We start from the raw sequence: 23158 nt of genomic DNA, 5'->3' as shown, positions 1-23158 counted from the left end.
CACCAGTTTGGTTTGACCCTGTGTGTGTTTGAGGCACAGTGACGAGGTTCTCCTTAAGCAGCAAGAGATCCTCGTCACCAGGTTACACGCAGTTTGCCAGCAGGGAGTTTAAATCAAGTGATGCAAGGGACAAAATATGTGTGGTGATGTATTTATAGTCGAAAGCTTCCATACGACCACCCATACGCACGTGCCCTTCGACGTGAACCAAGGGACACAACGGACACGGGTTATTTTAATACATCTGAAATCCCTGCTGACAATAAACACTGCCAGAACACCATCTGGATTTAGGGCTGGCTTTTTCTTCCTCTTCAGCTTTCTTTTATGATCGCGTGTCCCTGCGGAGCTAACTGATGTTGTCAGTTAATAACAAGTAACACTTGTAGTTCCTGGGAACCCTCTGATCTGTCCTTAAGACTGGACTTCCACAACACTTGCCCCTTGCATTAAGAGGGGGAGAAAAATAGAAGAGCTTTGTAGTTTTTCTATTATCAGTGTGAAACCGGCTTTCTCAAAACAATGGGGAGTTTTCGGGGGTTCGTGACCTTGTTCAATTAAAATTTTCAAATGCCAAGCAGCCAGGCATCCCTTGGCATGGAGGAAGCAAGTGCTCCTGTTACAGCTGCAGTCATTACTCATTTTTTATAGGAGATGGCTCTGGCTGCTTTTTATCTGGGGGTGGAGAGGGAGGGGAAAAAAGCTTTGTTTGGATTTAGAATATGGGAACTTTAAAGTTTAAGCAAGTAGTTCTGGAAGAACTGTCTCCTGAGGGTTTGGGTCTGGTGGTTGCAATTGCTTTCTCTTTGGGTAGGGTAGCTCTTCTCTCTTGGTAGCCCGCTTTCATTGGCAAAGTAGGTGGTTTTAATGTTTTGGAGGCCCCTACCCTTTCTCGGATTGGGTGCAAATTGGTCGAGGACCCCAGAAGTCCTTGGAAGTTGGGGGGGGGGGTAAGAGGAGACGCAGACCAACCTGGTGGCACCTGGTGGTGAAGAAAAAGGACTACGTGGCCAAGCTTGAATAGCTGATGTCCCACTGCAAGTGGGAAGTGTGTGAGGGCTGGCTGTTTGTTTGGTTTTTTGGTTTTGCGCAGTCACTATATCCTGTATGTGTAGTTAGGGAGCTGAATGCTGACACCGTGTGAATGATCTTGAGTCCATCGACAATTATATACTGGAGGGAAATCGTTGGGTGGCCAACGTTGGAAGATGAAAGACAGTCTCCCAACATCATCTGCGTTTAGGACTGTTTGGGTATCTAACCCTCTTGGTTTCCTTTGTGGGCAGAAAACTCCTCCGCTTATGCCGCAAGGAGGAGTTTTTCCTCTAGGAAAATTGTCTCTAGGAAATTGTCTCTTCCTCTAGGAAAATTGTCTTTTCCTAGAGCTCCTTTCCCCCCCGTGAATAATACACCGTAACAAAATACTGTGGGCGCTCTTAACTTTGAGCGTCTGTTCCCTGCTTGTTGGAGTACTCTCGTTGCTGCTACGTATGCTGCGTTGCTTTCAGTTTATATTTAAACTGAAAAGTTTGAATGTGTATCTATATATTCTGATGCCACATAGGCTGTGCCTGCAGGAGTGTGACCTTCACACCTGAATCACTTTTTATAATTTACTTTCTCTACAGAGACTTGTCCTGAAACAAAGTTCTTCCTACAAATATGGAGACTAAGGCTTTTATTAGCAAAAATATTTGCTTTAAAAAAAAAATTACGCTAGTGATTCTCTTTTGGTGAATATTTGCCCTTGCAACAGCTTCTATTTGATGTATTTCTGTTTAGCCCGTCTGTACTTAATAAACTAGATCACTTTGGCTGTTGTAATTTTATTGTCCTTATTAAAGTTCCTCGTCTGCATATTGATCCTGTTAGTCTCGGGATGCTGATAAGCCACGTAGCTCTACTTGCAGCACACGCATGACAAATCTGCCCTGGAGGGTATGAAGACAAAGATCCATTAGTGATTTGGATCTCAGGTTTTGTCTTGTGTTTTCTCCCTTTAGGGCTAGGTTTTAAGCTACACGGCAGCATTGCAGAATTTTGCTTTTTACGATAAGCTGAAAGGCATCTGAGGAACTTTGCTCTAGTTCTCTTGTGTTTCTATGTAGATGAATATACTCCCTAATCATAAAACTGGAGACTATTTCTGGAGTCAGCTGGTATCACATATGCCGCGAGTGTGTGTTCTCCCTCCCTGTGTTATGTCCTTGTTTTCTAAAGGGATTTATCCTTAATTTTGAAAACCCTGCCTTCCTGTCTCCGCTGCCTTTGGGACGCATGAAACCTGGCGTACCTGCAGGTGTGCGTAGACTTCAGAGCCGCTCGCTGCCCTCTTGATGCGTTTCTCTTGCTTCTGTTGCCATGGGCTTTTTCCTTAATGACCTACTTATCCCATGCAGCAATATATGCTAGATTACGATTTTGGACCATTCCCCTCTTTCTGTTTGTTCTAGCTCTCGAGCCAGTCGGAGGAAGCGTGAGATGGTCTAATCTCCAAACCAAGTTCTCCTAATCTGGGCCTATTTTAGATGCTTCCGAATTGCCTTGTTGTATGCAGAAGCTCGTCTCGCTCACGTTTTCCAAAACCTCCGTTTTGTTCCTGCTCTCCTTGGTCTGTCTGCGCAGTCACCACTCCTAACATATTACTGCTTTTTGCTTTTGTGATACTTTTTTCCCCTCCCACCTGCTGCGTTTCCTCTTCCTCCCACGGCTTGACCTTGCCTTGCTCTCCTCTGGCCATGCCCCGTTGCAGGCATTGGCGGGGCCCCGGATGACTCGGACGCGCTCGCCACCGCTGACGGCGCGCTTCATCCAGGCCCGCGTCGCACTTGCAGTTCCTCTTCCTCCTGGATTTTGCCATCAGTAGTAATTCACTGCATCAAGCCCCCATGGTGCTTTTGAAGTTCTCCTTGGTGCCTGTCCTTTAAAACACTGCCGTCTCGTAGCTGACGGGGGGCCCAAAGCCTTTAGGACGTTCGTATTCCTTTGGTTTGCTTCACACGTTTAGACCATGCACAAATCCTGTCTATTCTTTATTGTCGATATCCTTCTCTCTTTCTTTCCCAGTAATAATGTACTAAATCTTTACAGTTGTCACAATTTTTTCCTGAGCAATGCTACTTCTGAAGCCAGCTGATAGCTTTTTGATTTTAAAGACAGCCTTAAGTACTTTTGTTCTGCTCTAGAAGGCAGCTGCCCTTGTTTTGCTATTTTTTGGGGGTTTCTCAGACCACCATTTGTGTGGTATTCGTAGCATCTGAGCTGAATGAAAGGACAAAGGATACGGATACATGATAAATGTTAAAATATAAAATGAGCTGAAAAGCGGGCGTACTTCATATGCCTTTTAGCCTGGAGGGAGGTTCTCTGGTGTTTTGCTTTAAGATTGCAAATGCTTTCCGTGTGTTCCTTTTAGCTGTGCACTTCCTCGTAAGGGCAAACTCCAGCTCTGGGAATTGGGAAGAGTTTTCTAATGTGTGACTGGAAAGGAGTAGATCTGTGAGGTGATAGGTCACCTTTAGATTGCTTAGTAGATACTGTCTTTACGCAGGTTCGAGTGGCACAATGACAAATATCTAATGAATGTGACTATTTGTTTTTCCAAATACTTTGGGTTCTTTACACCTTGGTGCTCTGGAGGTGCATCAGGGATTCCCCGTAGCCGATCCAGCCGGTGTGGAAACACTCGCCGCTCTATCGCCGTTCCAAGGAAGACTGTTTCTGAGTTTACCCGCAGCCGGCCAAAGGTTGTGCAACTCGGTACGTGCTGTTGCTGTAGTAACACCGCTGGGTACTGCCGGAGCAACGTGTAGGAATGACGGTCCTCAGTAGACTTCCCATCTTGGAAAGGCAAGATATGCAACGCATATTTTGTTACCCTCTAGCCCGGTGAAAGCACATGGGCAATTTGTGCAAGTGCCAAGTATTTTGATGGCCTCTGCTTGCATTTCCTGGGAAGCATGCGCCCCCGTGTGTAATTACTTTGAAGTCTGCAGCGCGCAGTAAGCTATGAAGTTGCACGCTGGGTTGCACTCGGAAAACACGGATAATGGGTGCAGCTTTCCTTTGTCTTGAGGAGTAACAATAAGATTTAAAATGTTGCTTAATGCGATGATGGAAATTGTTTTAAGCAATAGGGGGAAGCACTGCTTGAGCACCTAGCCTGTTTTGCAAGGAAATTGCTTCAATGTTCTTGGAGGTGAAGGTGGGAGGTGGCTGCTTGGGTTGCAGGTGTAATGGATTAGCTGTTGCCCTTCAGATTTAAAGGATGCAGTTGATGCAGACTGGCCTAAATCTGTGTGATGTTAGACTGTAAGGACTTAACGCTGGAAACTTCCTTCCACTGAGAAGAATGGCTTCTCGTAGGGTTTATCCCCAAATGTTAGGTTTCCCTCATGTTTAAAATCAAGTGATTGTTTCTTCTGAAATGTGATAAACTTCTAAATTAACATGTTTATACATTTAGAAATAAAAATCCTTTCAAGAATGGTTCACATAAAAATAACAGAACAGTGATAACGTAGCAAGGTGTGTTCTTTGGCTGATGAAAATTGTGTGTGGGAATCTCCGTGGATTCTTATGCAAGCTATGTGTTGATGACTTTCTGTGGATAAAAGGTACCCTCCTCCTGCCCAAGTTATCTTAAGTCTCCTGATAGGTTTCATATGCATACAAAACAATGCTGTGCTCTGTAGAGAGCTATCCAAGTCGTTACGGGTACAATTCTTATGAGAAAAACCCTCTTATGGGGTGGGGGGAAGTTCCTATCGCGAGCGCTCATTTCCTGATCGTTGTTGTCACTGGTTTTGAAAGCACCTAACCATGCACCGTGCTGGAAGCAAGTCACACACAAGTACTGCTGTAAGGGATGCATCACTGTTTTGCATGCATGATGATCATCTATTAAGATGTTTCAGCAGATAATGAGGAAAATATGAACGCAAATTAGTGTGAGAATTAGTCTTCTCTTCAGCCAAAGAAGCATGGACTGAGGTTCCTGAGTGCTGGAGTCAGTCAGATCTTCCTTTGCATAAGCTGTGCTGGCGAGGGTTAGAATAGCTAGGGATTCGCTTTCTCACTGATCTACTAGCATCTTCTGTGTGCAGGAGTTTCCTTTTGGTCTGTGCTCTTGGCCTGCGTGTTATCTGGAGGCTTTTGAGGTGCCTTATCTGCACTGAAGACTTATTTTATTTCAGCCTAAGGAGTCTGTAGTGTATGTGTGTTTATACAGCTTCGTCTGTGTGGGATCTAGCATCTTGTTTAAATCTTTTAACCGTTAGCACTGAAGAGATTTCTTGTTCCTAGCAGTAGCTCATTCTCATGCAAAGCATGATGACATACTATTTTTTTTTTCCTAAATTGCTCTTTTTAGATTGATATGTAGCCAGGAAATCTAATAAACTCTATTAAATAACCTCTAAAGGTGAGTGGTGTTGAGGGTGGATTTATTAATTTTTTTTTTTAATCCTGAATCCTTAATGACTTTGCTGATCTCTGACATAGCAGGTCTACTTCATGACAACCGGAGCTTCCTCCCATCTCTAGATAGTGATAGAAAAGAGAATACAGAATGAATGGTACCAGGAATACACCCGCTTTCTGCTCCAAAGAGACAAAGTGCCATGGACATGCAAAGTATCTCTGCTCTTCAAATTGGGAGACCTGGTCCAAAATTGCTTGTGACTCGGCTTGGTTTAGAAACGAGTCCCACATGGAAGGATGCATGGAGATGGCATGGGGAACCTGCTGAACCTGTAATGTGGGATGCTTGACATTTTTCAGTGCTTAGTGGGCTATTTCTCATTTTTGCTCGGTTGACTCCTAGGATATTAGACTGAGCGGGAAACAAAGGCGGGCACTTCTGCTTGAAGACAAAACCATAGGCGGTCTTGAGGAGACAGGAAATCTTCATTTAAGAAGTTGACATAATGGGAAGTCCTGAGAAACTGAGCTTTGAAGGTATGAACGTCATTTTGCTGATAGGGTGTTACATCTCTTCTCAAGTTGCTTGGTAGAAGCTCTTCAAGGGAGGAATTTGCCCTAATCTCTGTGGGAAACTGAGTGTGTGTGGTTTTTTGTTTTTTTGTTTTTGTTTTTTTTTTAAAAGAAAATTAAGTTTTCAATGAGAGCTCTCATCTGCAGGGTGAGAGTTTCTACGACACTGGCCTTGTCCTTGTCCAAGGGCTCAGGAACGGCCCAGAAGAGCCGCCTTTTGGGTTGCTAACATGACTTCCTTTATCAGCTAGGCTTCCTCGGCAATCAAAGAGCAAAACTCAACTAGGTCTTGTTTTACGAAAGGTGACAACATCCCTCCGCAGATCGGCTTTGTTTTAGGCGGCTTGTTAAAAATGCCTCTTCCAGAGACAAACACCTGGTAATATGGGAATGACCTTGGAGGGAGCTGTCTTTCACCTCTTGATGTGATGAGGGCTATGACTGAATAGGCCAAGCCTCCCTGTTTTGGGTCCTTTTGGTTGAAATCCAGTGGAGCTGCAAGTTTGGATGCTGGGATTACCCACAGGCAGCAGCACTTCACCGTGTGAGAGCACCGTACCAAATGCGAGGGCATCACGCAAGGCTCGGGTGGGTGGGAAAAGTCTCTCCTGTTCCACCTGAAACCCAGTTTTAAAACTTTGGAGTGCTGCTTGCAAACAGAAAGGGTGGGTATATCTGTGTGTTGGGTCTCCATCTCTTCTAACCGGCTGGCAGTGCTGTGATCGAGGACTTGTACGTGACGTAGTAGCTGCTGCCTGTCCTCAGGAGACGCTTCCCGCTGTGTAACTTTGGCCAGTGAAGGACTGCCACCAGTCTGCTGAAGGTACCCTTGGCATGATTTTTTTTTTTTTTTTTAAACTGAAATAGAGAAAAGGTTATGACCTCAGTAGAAATTATCCTGTATGTTTTATACCAATATTGTGTCTGCGGAGTAGCAGGCAGCCTGTTAACTGGTAGATCAACAGGGCGTTGCTGGTCGGGTGTCAAAGCTGGGTGCACAAGACGTGTGTGTGCTTGGAGGTCGTGCTGGCGCGTGCCTGTATCCCTCGAACAACGTTTGTACTTTATGATTTTTGCAAATCCTGCATTCTTTTGTACCTTCTTAAAACTTTCCTGAAATGCTTTTGGGGAAAAGGAAGTATTAGTTTAATGATGAAATGCTGTTTGTTAGCGTTTAATATCTGGAAAGAAACAGGAATACTTGATTCTTCTGAGGCTGTGTGGACCCCCGCTGATAAAATGTAACATCAATTTTCCTCGTTTGGTTGAGAAAATAGATCGGGATGAGTAGGCAGATTGTCTCAGTGGCACATAGGGGTCAAACTCCTTTAGGAGTGTTTCTTTTTTTATTTCTCCATAGCTTTCTGCAACCTCTAATTCTACGCTGGGGAGCTTGGTAGGGGGTACCAATGTGTTTTAATAGCAGCTTCCTGGGAAGCTTTGAGCAGGTTCGGCATCTCATCGCACTGGGTTTACGCTGCGACTTGGCAGCGGGGGCCCGAGCATCCTGGGCGCCCGCGGACGCCGGCCTCCGGAGCACGCGCTCGCCTGGGCGAGTCCCTGCGTCGCCGTGTGTGCGTGCACATATATACGAACCGGTTTTTCGTGACCGGTGCGTGCTGCGCTCATAGCGAGGGTGTGGGTCCTGGGAGGGCGGCACAGTCGTCTCGCCTCGTTCCGAGCGCTCAGCTGGTGGAGAAATGGTGGGAAACGGCGGTGGAGGCAGCGATGCTCGCTGCCCGAGGATGTCTTACAGGCTGTCAGGCTACGACGTGACAGTATTCCTCCTTGAAGCTGCATTGTGCTGAGGCCCTTGTAGGTGAACTTCCAGGTCAGCATGTCCCTGAGAGTAGAAATTTTGTTTAAAAAAAAAAAATAATAATAATAATAATAATTTCTTGTCAGGAGAAAGGGCTTATTTATGGCTTCACCGTAACGAAGCTGTGTCTCCAGCAGGTCACCTATAGGAACCTGCTTTTTAAGCCTTAATATCAGGACAAGTATTGATGACAGCCTGATGGGGCAGAAGCTGATCTTTGCTCATTAGATTCCAAATAAACCGTAACGTGGGTTGTCTTCTTTTTTTTTTTTTTTGGCATTTAATGTATTCTGCCTAAAGCTAGCTCTGAGCTTGCCCTCGGGTCGAACAGCTGAAAACAGCCCTCGGCTGCTCCGACCGCGGCTCGTTTAGACACGCGCCCCCGCATCCCGGCTCTGTACGAGGCATCCTTCAAACTTAGGCCGATGCCCGAGTACCTGAGGGTTAACGGAAAACAAAAAACCGCGTCTATTGCGTGGCCCTCGCTCTTGGCGGGCTTCGTTTTACCATCTTTTTTCGCCTAGGAGCGGCGGAGGTGAACGCCTCAGGAGAAGATTCAGCTTCTCGGGCCTTCCAGGCTCTCGGCGCGAGTAGCGGTGCCCGCAGCGCCGCGGCCCAAGGCGGAGCGCAGGCTGCGCGCTCCCGCCCCGCCCGGGCAGCTCTGGCGACCAGAGGCGCCGCCGGTGGGCGCGGCCGGGGCTCGGGGCGGTGCCGCCGCAGTGGGAGCCGGGGAGGCGGCGAGGATGGCGGCGGCGCCGGCGCGGGAGCTCACGCAGAACCCGCTGCAGAAGACGTGGGAGCCCTACGACAACGGGCTGCCGGCCGGGCACAGCGCCCAGCGCGGCGGTGAGAGGCGGCCGGGGGGGGGGGGGCTCCGCTCGGACCTGTCCCCCCCCCCCTCCCGTGCCCGAGCTGGGCGCCCCCCGCCCTGCCCGCGGCGGTAGCGACCCGAGGGGAAGGGCCAAAACGCGGGGGGCGGGGGGGGGGGGCTGCGCCTGGCCAGATGCACCAAAAGCCGCTGTCATTTAATTTAAATTATTATTATTATTTTGGATGCGCTGCTTCCAAGCAGCGTTCGTTTCCAGGAGGGTCTTCCTGAAGAAAAGCCTGAACGTGTGCATGGGCACATTTTTTGGGCGCGTCCGGTGCCCCCTCAGGCCGCCTGCCGCGGGAGCTAACGGCTTTTCTAACCGCCGCCGGCGGCGGCCGGGCGACTCAGCAGCGCCCAGGCTCTCGGCGCCGCTTTGCCTCGCTGCGCCTCTGCCGTGGTCCTGTACTCGGTCCGCTGTTGTTTCACCTCATTTTTTGCCCTCCTTCTTCCCGGAATAAGCCCGGCTGCGGCTCCGGCCCCTCCGGGTTCAGGCCGCCCGAGAGACAAAAGGGCCCTTGTCGCGCAGAGACCCTGCTGCTGGGCCAGGCGCCGAGCCCCGAGCCCCCCCCAATGAGGCCCCCCCCCCGAGCCCCCCCAGTGAGACCACCCCGAGCCTCCCCAGTCAGACCCCCTGACCCCCCCCAGTGAGGCCCCCCCAATCCCTCCCAGTCAGACCCCCTGAGCCCCCCGCAGTCAGACCCCCCCCAGTCAGACCCCCCGAGCCCCCCCAGTGAGAACCCCCCCCAGCGAGATCCCCCCCGAGCCCCCCCAGTCAGACCCCCTGAGCCCCCCGCAGTCAGACCCCCCCAGTCAGACCCCCCCTGAGCCCCCCCAGTCAGACCCCCCCCTGAGCCCCCCGCAGTCAGACCCCCCCCAGTCAGACCCCCTGAGCCCCCCCAGTGAGAACCCCCCCAGCGAGATCCCCCCCGAGCCCCCCCAGTGAGACCCCCCGAGCCCCCCCAGTCAGACCCCCCCAGTCAGACCCCCTGAGCCCCCCCAGTGAGAACCCCCCCCAGCCTCCCCTCAGTGAGACCCCCGCGAGCCCCCCCCAGTCAGACCCCCTGACCCCCCCAGTCAGACCCCCCCTGACCCCCCCCCCAGTCAGACCCCCCCCGAGCCCCCCCAGTGACGGGCAAGGCCAGCGGGCGCGCGTTTCGCTCGGCGGAGGAGAGGAGCGGAGGAACGGGCCCAGCTGCGGGCGTTCATCGGAGCGGCTTCTGTAAGGGCGCCCAAGGAGAGCGCCGCACGCAGCGTTGCCTTCACCGCGGGCATCTTTTTTTTATTCCCCCCCCCACCCCCCACCCCACACCAAGCAAATAACGTTTGTACATTTTGGTAGCTCTAGATACAACATCTTATCAAAGATGGCTGAAAGAGCCGAGAATAAAAGCAGATGTTGGTCGCGTGCGATCTAGTGACACGTGCAGTTTTCTTAACAAACTTATTTAGCTTCTCTTGACTATAAACTGCTCAGTAATCACACTGCACTTTTTTTTTTTAATTTTTGATGTCTATTGCCTTTGTAGGAATTTTTGATTGCCAAGAGCCATTATAATCGAGTAGCGTTTTTGCTAGAAAACCGGATCTGGACATGCATGCATTTTTTTTTTCAATCTTTCTGTTTTTGCATGGATTTACATTTGCAGTGTGTGTGTGTGTACATATACGTGTGTGTGTATACACACATGTATATATTTGTATATGTATAATGCATCCGCAGGCGTTTGTGAGACATATTTAGTAGCAATTGCAAACATCCAGGAGACCAGAGGAGCCCATCTTCCTTGATGAAAGCCACGTATCTTGTTTTCGGCACACTGAGATCACTTTGTAATGTTTCCTGCGCGAGTGGGCTGCTGAGTCCTATTTTCCCGGATTTTCTGGGAATATGTTGCCGCGTGGTCTGAGGAGGCCTTGTGGCTTGTAGGCCCTGTTGACCGAATCTGGTTCTCTGCTGCTACAGTTCACTATGTTACGTGATGCTGTTTGAAAATACAAGAGCAAATCTGCAGGGGCTTTCTTGTCTTCAAGAAGAGCTTCCCGGTGGAAGCGAGGAAGCTGGTTGCCCTGGTGCCTCCTGGATTTCTTCTTCGTGCCCGTTCGTGCCTTGCTGGCCCTTTGCTCTTGAGCAAGTTAGTAAAAGCAGCTCTGTCCTACTTTTTTTGAGCGAGGCGAACTCTTTCGGGCTCCTTTGGTTGGGTTATTTCCTCGTCCGCGCTAATGGCGTTTGCACCGCTTTTGTCCTTCTAGAACGCGGGCGAGCAGGATCGCACGCGTTGCTCCGTGCTCGGAGGGACCTACCTGTGCTCACTGGAGTTTCCGTGATTTTTTTTCCAAAACCGAGGACACCTGTAATTATCTCAGGAAGAAGAAATGCAATTAGATGTGTCACGGTTGTAGCTATTGCAAGGCTTTCGAGTGCCGGTTGTTTTGGCCTGTGCCTGTCCTGGCCTGTCCTCCTCGAGGACTTCGAGGAGGAGCAAGGGGGAGTTGCGGCTGCGTGTAGCCCCCCCGGGAAGGCGGTGCTTTTAAAGTTGGCGAGACTAGCGAAATGAAGGTGACAATGTGCCCAAGCGAGGAGGGTAGATGATGGAGGTGTACCTTTTTATTGATACCTGCCGCTTACCTTGCGCGGTAATTACCTTGGAATTTGGTAATTCTAACGATTTTTCTTTGCTGTTCGTACAGCGACCCAAATGTACGGCACGTGTCCCCAAAAAGTATCCAAGGAGGATTCTCTCTGCTGTAGAGAGCTCGCAGTGCTTTTGTGGATGGGTAGTGCTGCACCGAGAAATTGGGAGATTAAAACCGAGGGAGAACTTCAGGGAGGGAAAAGGAAGCGTGAAAGGAGAAGGGGCTGCGGTGAAGATCGGCCACCGTCGCTCTGAAAACTGGGAGGAGGAAAGAGTAAATACGAAGAGGCAGCGTGTACCAGGGAAACATTGATGCCAGAACAAATTATAAGACAAAAATCACACAGTGGAGCTGGGAAGGGAGGGGGGGATACTGAAACTGAGACTTGTGTTTGCAGTTTATGTGCAACTCTTTCCTCCCCCATCCCCTAAACTCTGGCAGATTGCTAGGAGCAGACGGTGACCCAGGACCAGCTGGGAGGGCAAACGCGAATTTTGCTTCACCTGTACGGAAGTGTTATTGGAAAGGGATGAACTGGAAGAGAGAGAGGTGAGATGTAAAACAAGAGAGACCTCTTCAGGTGTAGGAGAGGGGAGGAAGAACATGAGGATGAGGGACTCCCCCGCCCCTGGTGATGGGAAGAAGCATGATTCATTGCCATAGTTGGTCAACAGGAAAAAAATGAATTAGTAATAGTTAAACTGGATACGTAACGTGGCGAAACACGTAGGGGTAACTTTATTTGGAAGGGTGGTTGCCTCTGCTTATAGTTAAAAGATATTTGCGTATGACCTTCTAAATAGTAATTTCCGAGAGCAGGACTTTACTCAGAGGCCATTGAAAAGTCAGGAATGCCTCTATAAACTTCAGAGGGCTGCCCGTGGCAGCTCGATTAAAAAAAAGGTCTGACCGTAAAGGTTGACGCAAAAATTTAAGCCAAATAAGGAAAAAAGAAAATCTCATTATGGGTGAAAAGGAAGGGAGGGTTGATCATTTGTTAGGCAGTAGGTGAATTTAGAAAAAAAAACAAAATCAACTCTGTCTCTGATTTCACAAGATTGTGTGAATTTAGAGGGCTGTTGAAATTCTGTTCAGCTGCTCTAGGTTGTTCCATGTCCCAGTTTGGTTTCAAAACCTTCTTCTCTGTCTTGCTCTAGTTCACAGTAGAATGTAGGAGGCAAGAATTGAGTGTGGAGTTGCTTTTTTCCTTGGCTGTTAAGTATTTAACTTCAGAAGGGTAGGGAGTCTTAATTTTACACTGAGATACAACCTACTGTGTTGTTAAGTAGTAGATTTAAAAAAAAAAAAAAATCAGCCAGAATAACGAGTTGGCTTAAATTGCAGTATTTGACATTAGCGTGGATCTTGTCCCTTGGCCGTTTCCATTCATTGGTTGATATTTTGTGCGTGCTCTTTTTAATGGGGCGGAGGGAATACAACATTCATTTCCCTTGGGTGTTGCTGTTTGTAAACTTGTGAACTTGTGTTCTTCCGGGCGTAAATTGCCAACGTCTATTTAAAAAAAAAAAAAAAAAAGGAAGGAGCGAGTAAAGCAGTGGAGCATCTCTACCAGGTGACGGCGTGTGACCCGCTACGTTCCTGTGCTGCTCCAAACGTGCAGGACTCGTGTTGGTGGCACGTCCGCAGCTTGGGGCTGTCGAAAACCCTTAGGGGTTACGTGCTTGAAGCAGAATTTAAAAACTAGTTTGGTTTCTGGAGACAGGTTGTGGAGAGGGAGTCCTGGAGGTAGGCCAGGCGGTCCCGGCGCGAGCGATGGCAAGAGAGCTGCCTTGTCTGCCTTGGCGCGCTGGCTTGCGGTTGCGTAACTAGCCTTGCGTTTCAGACTGTTTGTCTGTAAAATAAATGAGGGTTAAGTGCTGTATAAAGGGAGCAGAACTCTTAATTGCGTATAACTCTTAATCTCTGCAATTCAAGGCTGTAAACAAGCGACTCTGAGAGCTCCTTTTCTGCTTGCTTCTGGATGGACGCGCTGGTAGCGAAGGAGCGGGGACCGTGGACGCTAAGGAGACGCTGCGGTTTGCGTTTGTGCGAAACGGGGTGAGGTTTCAGCACTTATCGTCAGAAAAGGGGATGGAGATAGCGAAGCTGGCAGAGATAAGTGGCCTAGATACTTCTGTGCCATCGGGAAAATGCTAAACTAGAGAGGGTTTGGGGGGGGGTTTTTTTGGAGGAGTATTTTTTTATCTAACTTTTTTTTCCCTCTTATCAGTTCACGTCTTTGGGGCAAAATTGCTTACGTTTCTTCCAAGGAAGTTGGAAGTCTTGAGATACGGACGAATTAAATGTTGCCGCTTAAATGGGTGCACCCCTCCCATTTGCAATGAGTATTTGCAGCGTTTTGTTAAGAAAGTTTCAGTTCAGAAAGATAGATATATATATTTTTTTCTTTGACTTTTTAGGATTTGAACGTCCTCAAAACTTTCCATTTTGTTTTAGACTTGACTTTTTTTTTTCCCCACTCAGCTCATGAGCAAAAATTCAGCCTTGATGATTATAAAGGCGTTGTGAGGAAGAAAACCAAAACCTGGGTTTGCTGCTGAGCCTTACCAGTATCGCTTAAAAGACGACACCGAGTACGGACGAGCTAGAGCAGTTGCTTTGTGAGCTTGCGTTTGGGGTCGTGTCGTTCAGCTGTTGGCGTCTGCCGTTCTGGCCGGCGTGAAACGCCCTTGACTTGACGTGGCTCCCAAGGCCAACCTGACACCTAACCAGAACGGCAACTGCAGTTCGACTGGGATCAGGAAATAATTCCCGGGGTTTTTAATGCATGCTGAAGAGCTGCGCACGGGGCGATCGGGGTAACAGGTTAGGCTTGCCTGCCCAGCTGTAGGCGTCAGGCTCTGCTAAAGGGAATTTTGCTAGTTTTTGTACTTTACTTGCAGGAGTTGGGATAAAAACATACGTTATACGCCAGGCTTAGGTGCTGACTGCTTGGCGGTGGGAGGAAACGTCACACTTGCACGGCGTTGCTGCGGCATCGATCTGCTTTGCTGTTTACCGGGAGCGATCTAGGACAAGCCGGTATCGGCGGCGGGACGTCAGCCTAGAGGCAGGCCCTTGGCGTAAAATCCGCGAAGCGACTCGCCTCCGAGGGTTACGGGTTTCTGGGCAGCGGCTTTTGGTTTGGCAAAATGCAGATTTGCTCCGGTGTAGCAGCTTGGGTTTACAGCTGCGTCCCCGAAGACGCGTGTTGCCTGGGAAGACTAAACTTGCGTGGCTCACCCGGAGGGGTTAAAACAAGGTTTTTTGAAGCGCAGGACAAGCAGAAAAGCCTGTTTCGGTTTGCAGAGGTTCGCGGGAGAGCAAACACGCCCGGGGCGATGCTGCAGCCTCGCCGGGCAGGCTGTTCGCTGTTCCCGCGACTGGCATTTCTGGAGTCGGAGCGTGCGCGCGCGCGCTTGAAGGCAAGGCAAGGAGGCAAGGAGACGTCGTCCTGCTTGGTTCCCGGCCCCTGCGCAGAAGAGCTGCTCCGGAGGCTTTCGGGAGGCTCCCTGGGTTGGATGGGTCTGTTTTGCTTTGCATTCGTTCCCGTTTACCTCTCAACGCGCGGGTGGGTCGTCGCGTACGTAATCGTCGTCGTTCGTAAAATTAATCCCCTTGGAAACGTGGGGTGGGGGAAGCTGCTGCTATCTTTGGGCCGCTGTAATATCTTCTTTCTCTCTAGGCAGTTCCTTGTGGCTGCGATAGGTTTAAACCAGGTATCCGGAGTGTTGTGCTGCTAAAAACGACATAAACCTGGTCGTTTGAGAGGAGTGCCTTCGAGGTTTTCGGGTTATAAAGATTGAGCAGTGTGGAAGTCAAAAACTGTCCCTTAAAAATGATCTAAAAATCTCGTCGCTTACAAAATTATCTAGTAATTGTGTACCCCTTGCAGTTCCCTGCAAGGGAAGTACAAGCGTTGATCTGAGGTACATAGAGGTGTGATACGTCAGCATCCTTTTTTGTTGTTGTTTTTGTGCGTCTTAAGCGTGGATGCAAATACCGAGGTTTCTTGTCTTCTGTCTGTGTATAGCTTAACGTGTCCAGGGTTGCACTGCTACCACCGACTCGCCCGTCTCACGTTCAACACCGCGTACAAATCTCGGTTAAATCCGCTGTCCTCTTAAGGGAAAAAACCCTGCAGCAGCGTAAATCCCGGTGCGCGGGGCTGAGCGCGCGCAACGCGAGCCTGTGCTTGCGGTGAAGGTAAATACCTGTTTTCTCTCTTGCAGTGTGCATGACCAATTGCCCTACGCTGATCGTCATGGTGGGGCTCCCAGCGCGAGGCAAAACCTACATCTCGAAGAAGCTGACGCGCTACCTGAACTGGATCGGCGTGCCTACGAAAGGTGACGGGTTTGCTGGCGTTTCCGCCGCAGGGGCAGGGCTGACGTTAGGCGTTTCCTGGACTGAACTTCCAGTAATCTGGTTGCCCGCTTTGCCTGCTTAGTCCTTCTGCTTTGGTGATTTTCTTAAGCAGTAGGGCACACAGGACCTCTGCTCTGCTTAGAGGTTTAGTAATCAAATTCTGGTGACTCTTCATTTACCTCCTTGTTCTACCAGATGCCTGAATAACTGCTTGGCCCTTATTGCTAACGCTTTGGTTCTTCAGTTGCCTTTCCCCCCCTCCCTCCCCCCCCCGTCCTTCCTTTCCACGTTCCCCTAAAGGGAATCCTGTTTACAAGGGGATGAGCAGTCAGGGCTGCTTGGTTAAAGTCCTGCCTTTGCCATCGTTTCGCTGCGACCTTTGCGCAACATGTACCTTCTCTGCGCGACTCTGTGTTTAACTGCGTTTTTAGTGCCCATTGCAGTAGTAGTAGCTGTATAGTTATGACTTGTTAATGATTTAAGTAACATTAAGCATGTTAGATCATACTAAAGGCTCGACTTTTGGCTGAATAAACAAAGATGCATGTTCTAGTAGCTGTAAGAAGTCAACATGAAATGAGTGCTGGCCTATGTTTAAATTGCCATTGACCTCTAGGGCATAGCTTTTGGAGGTAGTGTTTTGTTTAAGCGCCAAGAAACACAGTATCACAGAATCGTTAGGTTGGAAGGGACCTCTGGAGATCATCTAGTCCAACCTCCCTGCTCAAGCAGGGTCACCTAGAGCATATTTCCCAGGATCACGTCTAACGTGTTTTGCTTAGATGAGAAATTACAGAGGTTACATGATGTTGTTTGAGTATGAAAATGCAGAGGATGCTAATTATCACTTTTAATAAGTTTTGACTTCTTTCACACAGGACTAGCCTTGCGATGAGCAGTAGCAGGTATTTAGGGACTTTAGTTTCATCCAGTACACTGACATGGAATAACAGTCAAAATAGTTCAGCCGGTATCCAGTCGAATTAGGATGGATGTGATATAACTAGGCATGTATGTGAGATGTATACATTATGCATAGATGTCGTGTTGTTGAAGGTGCTACTTCTTGACCTTCGAAAAGCAGAAATTTGGTACTAGACTGAAAACAAGACACTCTCCACATCTGAATCATGCTTGATTGAATATATCCTGAATACCATAAAATAAGTAGGAGTTATCTGCTTGAATTATAGGAGAAACTCCACAGGCTGCTCTGAGAGGCACGTCAGAAAATATATGCGTCTGTGCTTAATAAAAAGTAGTTGGAACACTTCTCTCTGGTTCTTACACGTGTATATGCACCAAGTTGGTATATGAGCTTCCAGAAGTTTGCTGGTTATGAGTCGTCTTTGCTAGAAAGGGTGACTGGAGATTTTCTTGCAAAACCGTTTTTCTTGAATTTGATGCAAACAGTTAGTTGCAGGGATGCAGTTCTGTCGAAGCTGAAGTCAATTTAAAATACTTTACTGACTGAATAGGTGACACGTTGCCAGTGCTTCCGCTTGTTTGGGATTGAATGAACGAGTGATACACGATAAGCATCCATTATTTCCGACATCTGTTACCCTTCGGCTCTTAATGTCTTAAAATTAGTGTGTGCTTAATATGGTAAGCGTTCTTATTCTCTGAGACAGATGGTTAAAATTATTGGGCTACGTAAACCAGAGAAAAGATAAATGCTCTCTTCTAATGTATCCTACATCAAGCACATTGGAGAGTTCAAGAACATGGAGAAAAGGCCCAGGATGGATGTTATTTCAAATACTGAAACCATCAGTTCTGTATTTTCTTTTATTCTTTCCAAAATTCTCTGTCGTTTGGAGTTGGAAATGGTTAAAAATACAAAGGGCTTCTGTCTGGGCTTTTTGAAGGAAATGAGGTCAATTAGATGCCTGAATAGAACTGTATTTCCATGTGGCTTTTAGATACTGAGCTTTGTGAAGCTGTTTGGAATGGTTTTGCCCGTTTGGTAGCCGTGGAAGCAGTTAGCGTTATGAAACTTGTCCCCTGAGGTAGATGCTGGTCGTAAGGGAGAAGGATTGTCCCACCCGACCGCGCTTTTTCCTTTGCTCCACGTAACGCTGCCGTTCTTACAGTGACTTATTTTTTTCTGACATTTCTGACTGTTTTCAGAAGAGGCGCTGCCTGACATCGCTGGCTCTCTGGACCTCTTGCAGCTTCCGTTTTTCTTATAAGCTGCCGCTTTTTGATGTAGGCGGTACGGCCCCTGCTTTTCAACTTGTCACAGCGTAAACTGGTGGTGTCCAGGTCATGCAGCTGACCACAAAGAATTACATCACCAGTGCTGAATTCAAACAAAACCCAACATTTTTAGGGGGTTAAAATACCGTTCATGTCTTTATTTTCCTCCCCCATCCCAGCACCAATCAATGTGTATATATATGTATATATGGGTTTTTTTTTTTTTTTTTGCCAGGAAAACTTATATTTGAGCCCTTTGGTCATATGTTTCTTTCGATCTTTGTTACATCTCGGCAATTATGTCCATTATTCCTTTTCCTCTTTCTACAAACGAAGTCTGCCATGTAGTGATGCCTTGGCAGCTTGCAAAACAATACTTCAGTTTGAGCTAACATGCTCTAAAGTCCAGCTGGAAAACCTATAGGTCACAAACGAAGTTAAATATTAATTGCACTTTGGAGACCTACTTACCGAGCTGTTGAATGCAGTTAATTGGGTACAGTGTCATCGCCTGCCGCGTGGCAGAATAGAGCTGCCTTGCCCTAATCCTGTATCTGATATCATGACAGATTGGCTGGCATAAACCTTTGCTCAGCTATAGAATAGTTTTTCCTTGACTGCTGTTAACAGGTCATGGTAAGATTACGTTCAATGCTTATACTGTTGTTGTTGTGTTTTTTTTTTCTTCCCTCCCAGCTTGAGCATTTTCTTAAATAAAGAGAACAGGGGGTTGTGCAACAATATATTCTGATTCGTAAGGAATAGAAATATTTGAGCAGGGTCCTTTAAGCAAAAGCTGGATTGCCCAGTCCTATTTAAAGCTCTTCCTTGCCTGAAGGAGAGGTTAAAGCCCTGGGAGGTGCTGTCGTCGTGTTCTTCCGCTGTGCCTGCGCACGGAGGGATGAACTAGATTATTAGAAGCGCTTTGCAGACGCTACTGAAATAAATTTCCGACCACCCCAGAAGCATTTCCTATTTTGCCCGGGCAAACCGGCAGACAGAGGCATAGCAGTACGGTCAAATAACGCCTCTGAAGCCGCCCCCGTCCCAAATGTCCTTATGCCGTTTCCGTGACTCGTTGTTAAGTTGCCTTCGTATTAAGGAAGACGAGAAGATGCATGGTATGTCGGCTTGGTACGAGTTACTTGATGCTCGGAGGTGGTTTGGTGTCAAAGCTGTCGTAGCGTTCATCCTTCCTACGCGACCGCTTTGCGAGACCGTTGGGCCCCGCTGACGCCGGTTTCTTCTTGACAGAGTTTAACGTGGGTCAGTACCGTCGAGATTTGGTGAAGAAGTATAAATCTTTTGAATTCTTCCTGCCAGACAACGAGGAAGGCCTGAAGATCAGGAAGTAAGTTTGGAACGCGGTTGGCCGCGCGATGCTAATCGTATCCGCGCGGTACCCCGTATGACTTGCGCTTAGACGCTGCTTTAAGCTTAAGAGGCTGTGGTAGGAAATGACAAGAAAAGGGAAATTTCAGAGGAGGTGGAAAAGCGGTTTGTCCAGGCTGCTTAAAATTTTGGGGGTATTTTGTTCTTAAGTGCTTCAGTTCAAGCACCAAAAAGAGGGAGAAGGTAAATGTTTAAGCTTGATTCCTTTTGCCCTCTCAGCAGGCTGTGGAAAACAGGAAAAAAAAAAAAACCACGCAACTGCATTTCTTCCCGTTTCTCATGCGGGAATTCCTCGCCTGAAGCTCTTTGAACCTGTTTCTCATTGTCCCCTTTTTGCTTAGAGGTAGAGGAAGAACTTTTAACGCGTCTCCGCGGCACCCGCTAGGCTAAGCGCTGGCGAACGTGGTGTGAAATGAGCTGAGCGCGCTGATCTGCCTGGTTAGCAGGGAGCAAAGAGGGGTTGTGTTTGTCTAGTGAAGACCTGACTGACGAATCTCAGTCCCTGGCATCTATTAACCACGCTAATGTGGAAACATTGTCAGGATTGAAAAGCTTTCGTTTTTCTTTGGAAGATAAAGCTGTGCGTGCAGAATATGATCTATGGAGGGAGGGTGACGCGTTCCAGCCCGGGAGCCAAAACAGAGCAGTAACGGCCAGAGAGGCCGTGGTTACCCTGCACTGCATCGTTACCTCCAACGCACCGACTTCGTTACTCTCTAACTTTTTTGACTTGCTGTTTTAACAGATTTTTTTTTATTGACGTAAGGAATTTTGGCGCAGCAGTTGTCAGGAGAGCCAGCAAAACACTGAGAAATACTTGTACCGTCGATAGCGGCAGCGAATCCTTCACCTTCAGATGGCAAGATAAAACACTGAAGTTGATTTCTTTCTTTTTTTTTTTCTCCCCTCTTTTTCTGGGAGTGAAATTAGGAATCAACTCTTCTGCAAATAGGAAAGTGTGAAAAAGTACAGCTGGAGGAATGATTCGGTAACGCTGCTATAGATTAGTTAAAGCTTATCTTGGTCAGCAGAGATGATAGCTATTTTTATATATGTATATATGTATATTATAGTTATGTCAGTGGCACAAAGGAGCCCTCGGGGGACTTTTTTGGGGCAGATGGCCATGACCATATTCCCTTAGTAGCTTCGTTCACGTCTGTTGGTTTCCTCATGTTTAATGGAGGGGACTAATGAGCAATATGTATTTCTGAGAGCGATTATCTCGCTAACGTTTCCAGGGCATGTTGGTCGCTGCGCATAAGTGCGTGAATAAAATGACTTCAACTTGCGTTTTGAGTTTTATTCTCTTTTGTTTCCAAGACAGTGTGCCTTAACAGCGCTGAACGACGTCCGACAGTACCTCAGTGAAGAAAACGGGCACGTGGCCGTAAGTTGCTGTTCGAAGACCAATTCTTGAAATGTTTCTCTACAAAACAGTGCGTCTGTGCCAGATAACAGACGATCTTAATCATTCCGACATCTTTTGACGCTATCAGATTTTGCTTTGGTTGCGCTCGTGCAGCAACTGTTTGATAGTCCAGTGTCCCACCGCAGGTACTGCCCGACAGTAGCGTTATCGATGCTGCGGAAATCTTGGAAGAGAGCAGGAAAACCGCAGAGTACATTGCTGCATACCTGAGTATTTAATGACAGGATGCAAAGGGTCAGCTGTCCAACTAATGGGATTTTTATGCTGCGTGTTGACCTTATTAATATTTTATGCGTAGGGGTTTGGAGACTCTACTGACCTGCAACTTTTATGTGGTGTTTTCATGAACTAGTCAGGAGAGCCCTTAGCTCTAACTGTGAGCTCTACTAAGGGATTTCTGAGATAAGCTTTTATACTTTGGTAAAATGCGGGCGTTTACTATTCTTAAAGCTAAGATCTTAGAAAAATGTAGTATAAATTCATAACGAAACTGTGTATTGGTATTTAGTGCAGGTATGGGCCAGGAGGAAGATGGTGTCTTTTATTACGTGTTAGGCTTAAATTGTAGCTACTTCCTCCAAATGCAGTATTCTGCTAGAGGTGTCTTCAAAATGCCACTCTGTTTTAGGATTTAAGGGGGGGGGGAAAGTATTTAAAATGCAATCGTCTTGTTCTGTCTTTTGTTCTTCTGTTGAGAGCTTGGAAGTGTAAAGTTTCCCTTCCTAAATCAGATGGAAATATGTATTATGCGAATAAGTATCAACGTAAATGGCAGTCAGGTGTAATCTGGTCGTTGCTGAAGATGCTCGACGTTTGCTGTCCCGTGTGCTGAGGATATACGTTGCTGTTTCATGGAATATGAAAGTAAACGCTATTTTTGAAGTTTTCAGCATAAACTGATTATTGTTCGTGTTGCATAAATTGTAGCGAGGACTGCGCTCTGTTTTGTTGTTTGCTTCTCAGCTTCTCTGAGCGCGCTCGTGTTGCTGTCAAGGTATTCCTATTTAAGTTAAAAGCTTTAATGAAAAACGTTTGCCTCCTGCATGCTGTGCATGTGCCCTCTTTCTCCTGCACGTCTCGATTTACAGGAGAAGTGGTAGGCACCTGCTGACTGCTCTGTAGCCGATGCTGTTGGGCTTGGCTTTTAAGCCACCGAGGTGCTGAATCGAGGCACCTTTTAAGAGTTGCAACCTTTATCCCTAACGCTGTGTGACTGCAAATTAAATTCAAAGGCATCTTTCTATTTATCAAGATAAGAGGCTGCCATAGAAACATAACCTAACATCTCTCTGGGAGCTTCTTGGATCAGGGTGAGATATCTCCCAAGAACATGGCCTTGAACCAGATGCTAAATTATTGTCAGGATTGTTTAGATATTTTTCTGCGACTAGAAGTCTCCTGACCTAGTCAAAGGCAGTGGAGTAGAGGACAGGGGAAGGGTTTTCATTGCTTTCCTTCAAATGAGGGACTTTCAAGCCTTATTTTTGTTGTTGCTAACCCAGCGCTACTCACTGGTGCTTTTTTAAAATTCCCCTCGCTCTCTTTCTCCTAGGTCTTTGATGCCACAAACACAACTCGAGAGCGCAGAGAAACTATTTACAAATTTGGCGAAGAAAATGGGTATAAGGTGAGTCAAAAGCAAAGAGCTTCTGGGCTTGTGCTTGGAAAAGCAGCGCAGCAGTGAGAGTTTTGCCCCTTAGCCCTGTCTGTTTTCTGAGGAGCACGAGCCACATCCTTGTGTCAATATGATGTGTCAATAGATAGTTCTGTGCTTTCAAGCATTGTTTATATGATGAACAGAGCCATTGCACCCTCCTTTCTCTTGTAGTTAAAGTTTGTACAGTTTGGAGTTGCTCTCCCTTATGCCGTGGCTTCACTTGGATCGTCCTGGACCTGTGATTCTAAGCGTGCTGCTAGCAATAACTATTTAAAATACGGTTCTTGGTGCAGTTTGGGTCTTCCCTGCCGAAACACATACGGAAATTTATGTTAGTTCTGTACACACTGAAGGCTTTATATTACTTTCTGCCTCGTGTCCAGGATCGTTTTGCAAAAATTAATAGTCTTCCATTTGGTCTACTCCTGCTTCTTTGCAGCTTTGGGAGAGCAAAACACGAACTTCTTCTTAAGTGAGGCTGCTGCACTAGTTGAAGGGGTCCTACGTTATTTATTCCAGAAGCATCAGTTACTGTTTGCATGGCTGAATTTGTGCCCTCCCCATTTATTTCTCTCTCTCCTCCCTCCTAAGTGTTTCTCGCCTCAAAACGTTTCTGCCTTTAAGCATCGTTGGGGAAAACAGTGTAGAGCATAGCGCTTTGGAGAATGGCGAGCCATCCATTTCTAATGGGAGGATGCGGAGGAAAAAGACACTTTCTGAGTAGGCGGAGGAAAGTTTAAGGCATGGCTCTGTTAGAAAGGGGTTAACATAAAAACAGACGTGTGCTTG

At 47.5% G+C, this 23158-nt stretch overlaps 1 protein-coding gene across 8 annotated transcripts in view; it reads left to right on the top strand.

Moving 5' to 3' along the window:
• The window catches only part of LOC104147013 (6-phosphofructo-2-kinase/fructose-2,6-bisphosphatase 4), a 42553-nt gene that overhangs the window by 3098 nt on the left and 16297 nt on the right, over positions 1–23158 (top strand). For 2 of the 8 annotated variants that reach the window (XM_068907245.1, XM_068907246.1), the window contains exons 1-5: positions 8507–8659; positions 15551–15667; positions 19143–19239; positions 20604–20670; positions 22265–22339. In XM_068907245.1, the coding sequence (XP_068763346.1) occupies positions 8557–8659; positions 15551–15667; positions 19143–19239; positions 20604–20670; positions 22265–22339 (459 nt within the window). In that variant the 5' untranslated portion in view covers positions 8507–8556. Of the gene's footprint in view, positions 1–8506; positions 8660–11764; positions 11868–13303; positions 13377–14455; positions 14844–15550; positions 15668–19142; positions 19240–20603; positions 20671–22264; positions 22340–23158 lie in introns of those variants that run through there. The other 6 variants (XM_068907242.1, XM_068907244.1, XM_068907247.1 and 3 more) reach the window with 4 other exon arrangements.

This window comes from Struthio camelus, chromosome 14 (assembly GCF_040807025.1).
Source record: "Struthio camelus isolate bStrCam1 chromosome 14, bStrCam1.hap1, whole genome shotgun sequence".
Classification (NCBI taxonomy): Eukaryota; Metazoa; Chordata; class Aves; order Struthioniformes; family Struthionidae; genus Struthio; species Struthio camelus.
Note: the sequence above shows the minus strand (reverse complement) of the source record. Positions and strands in the feature narration are given on the sequence as shown.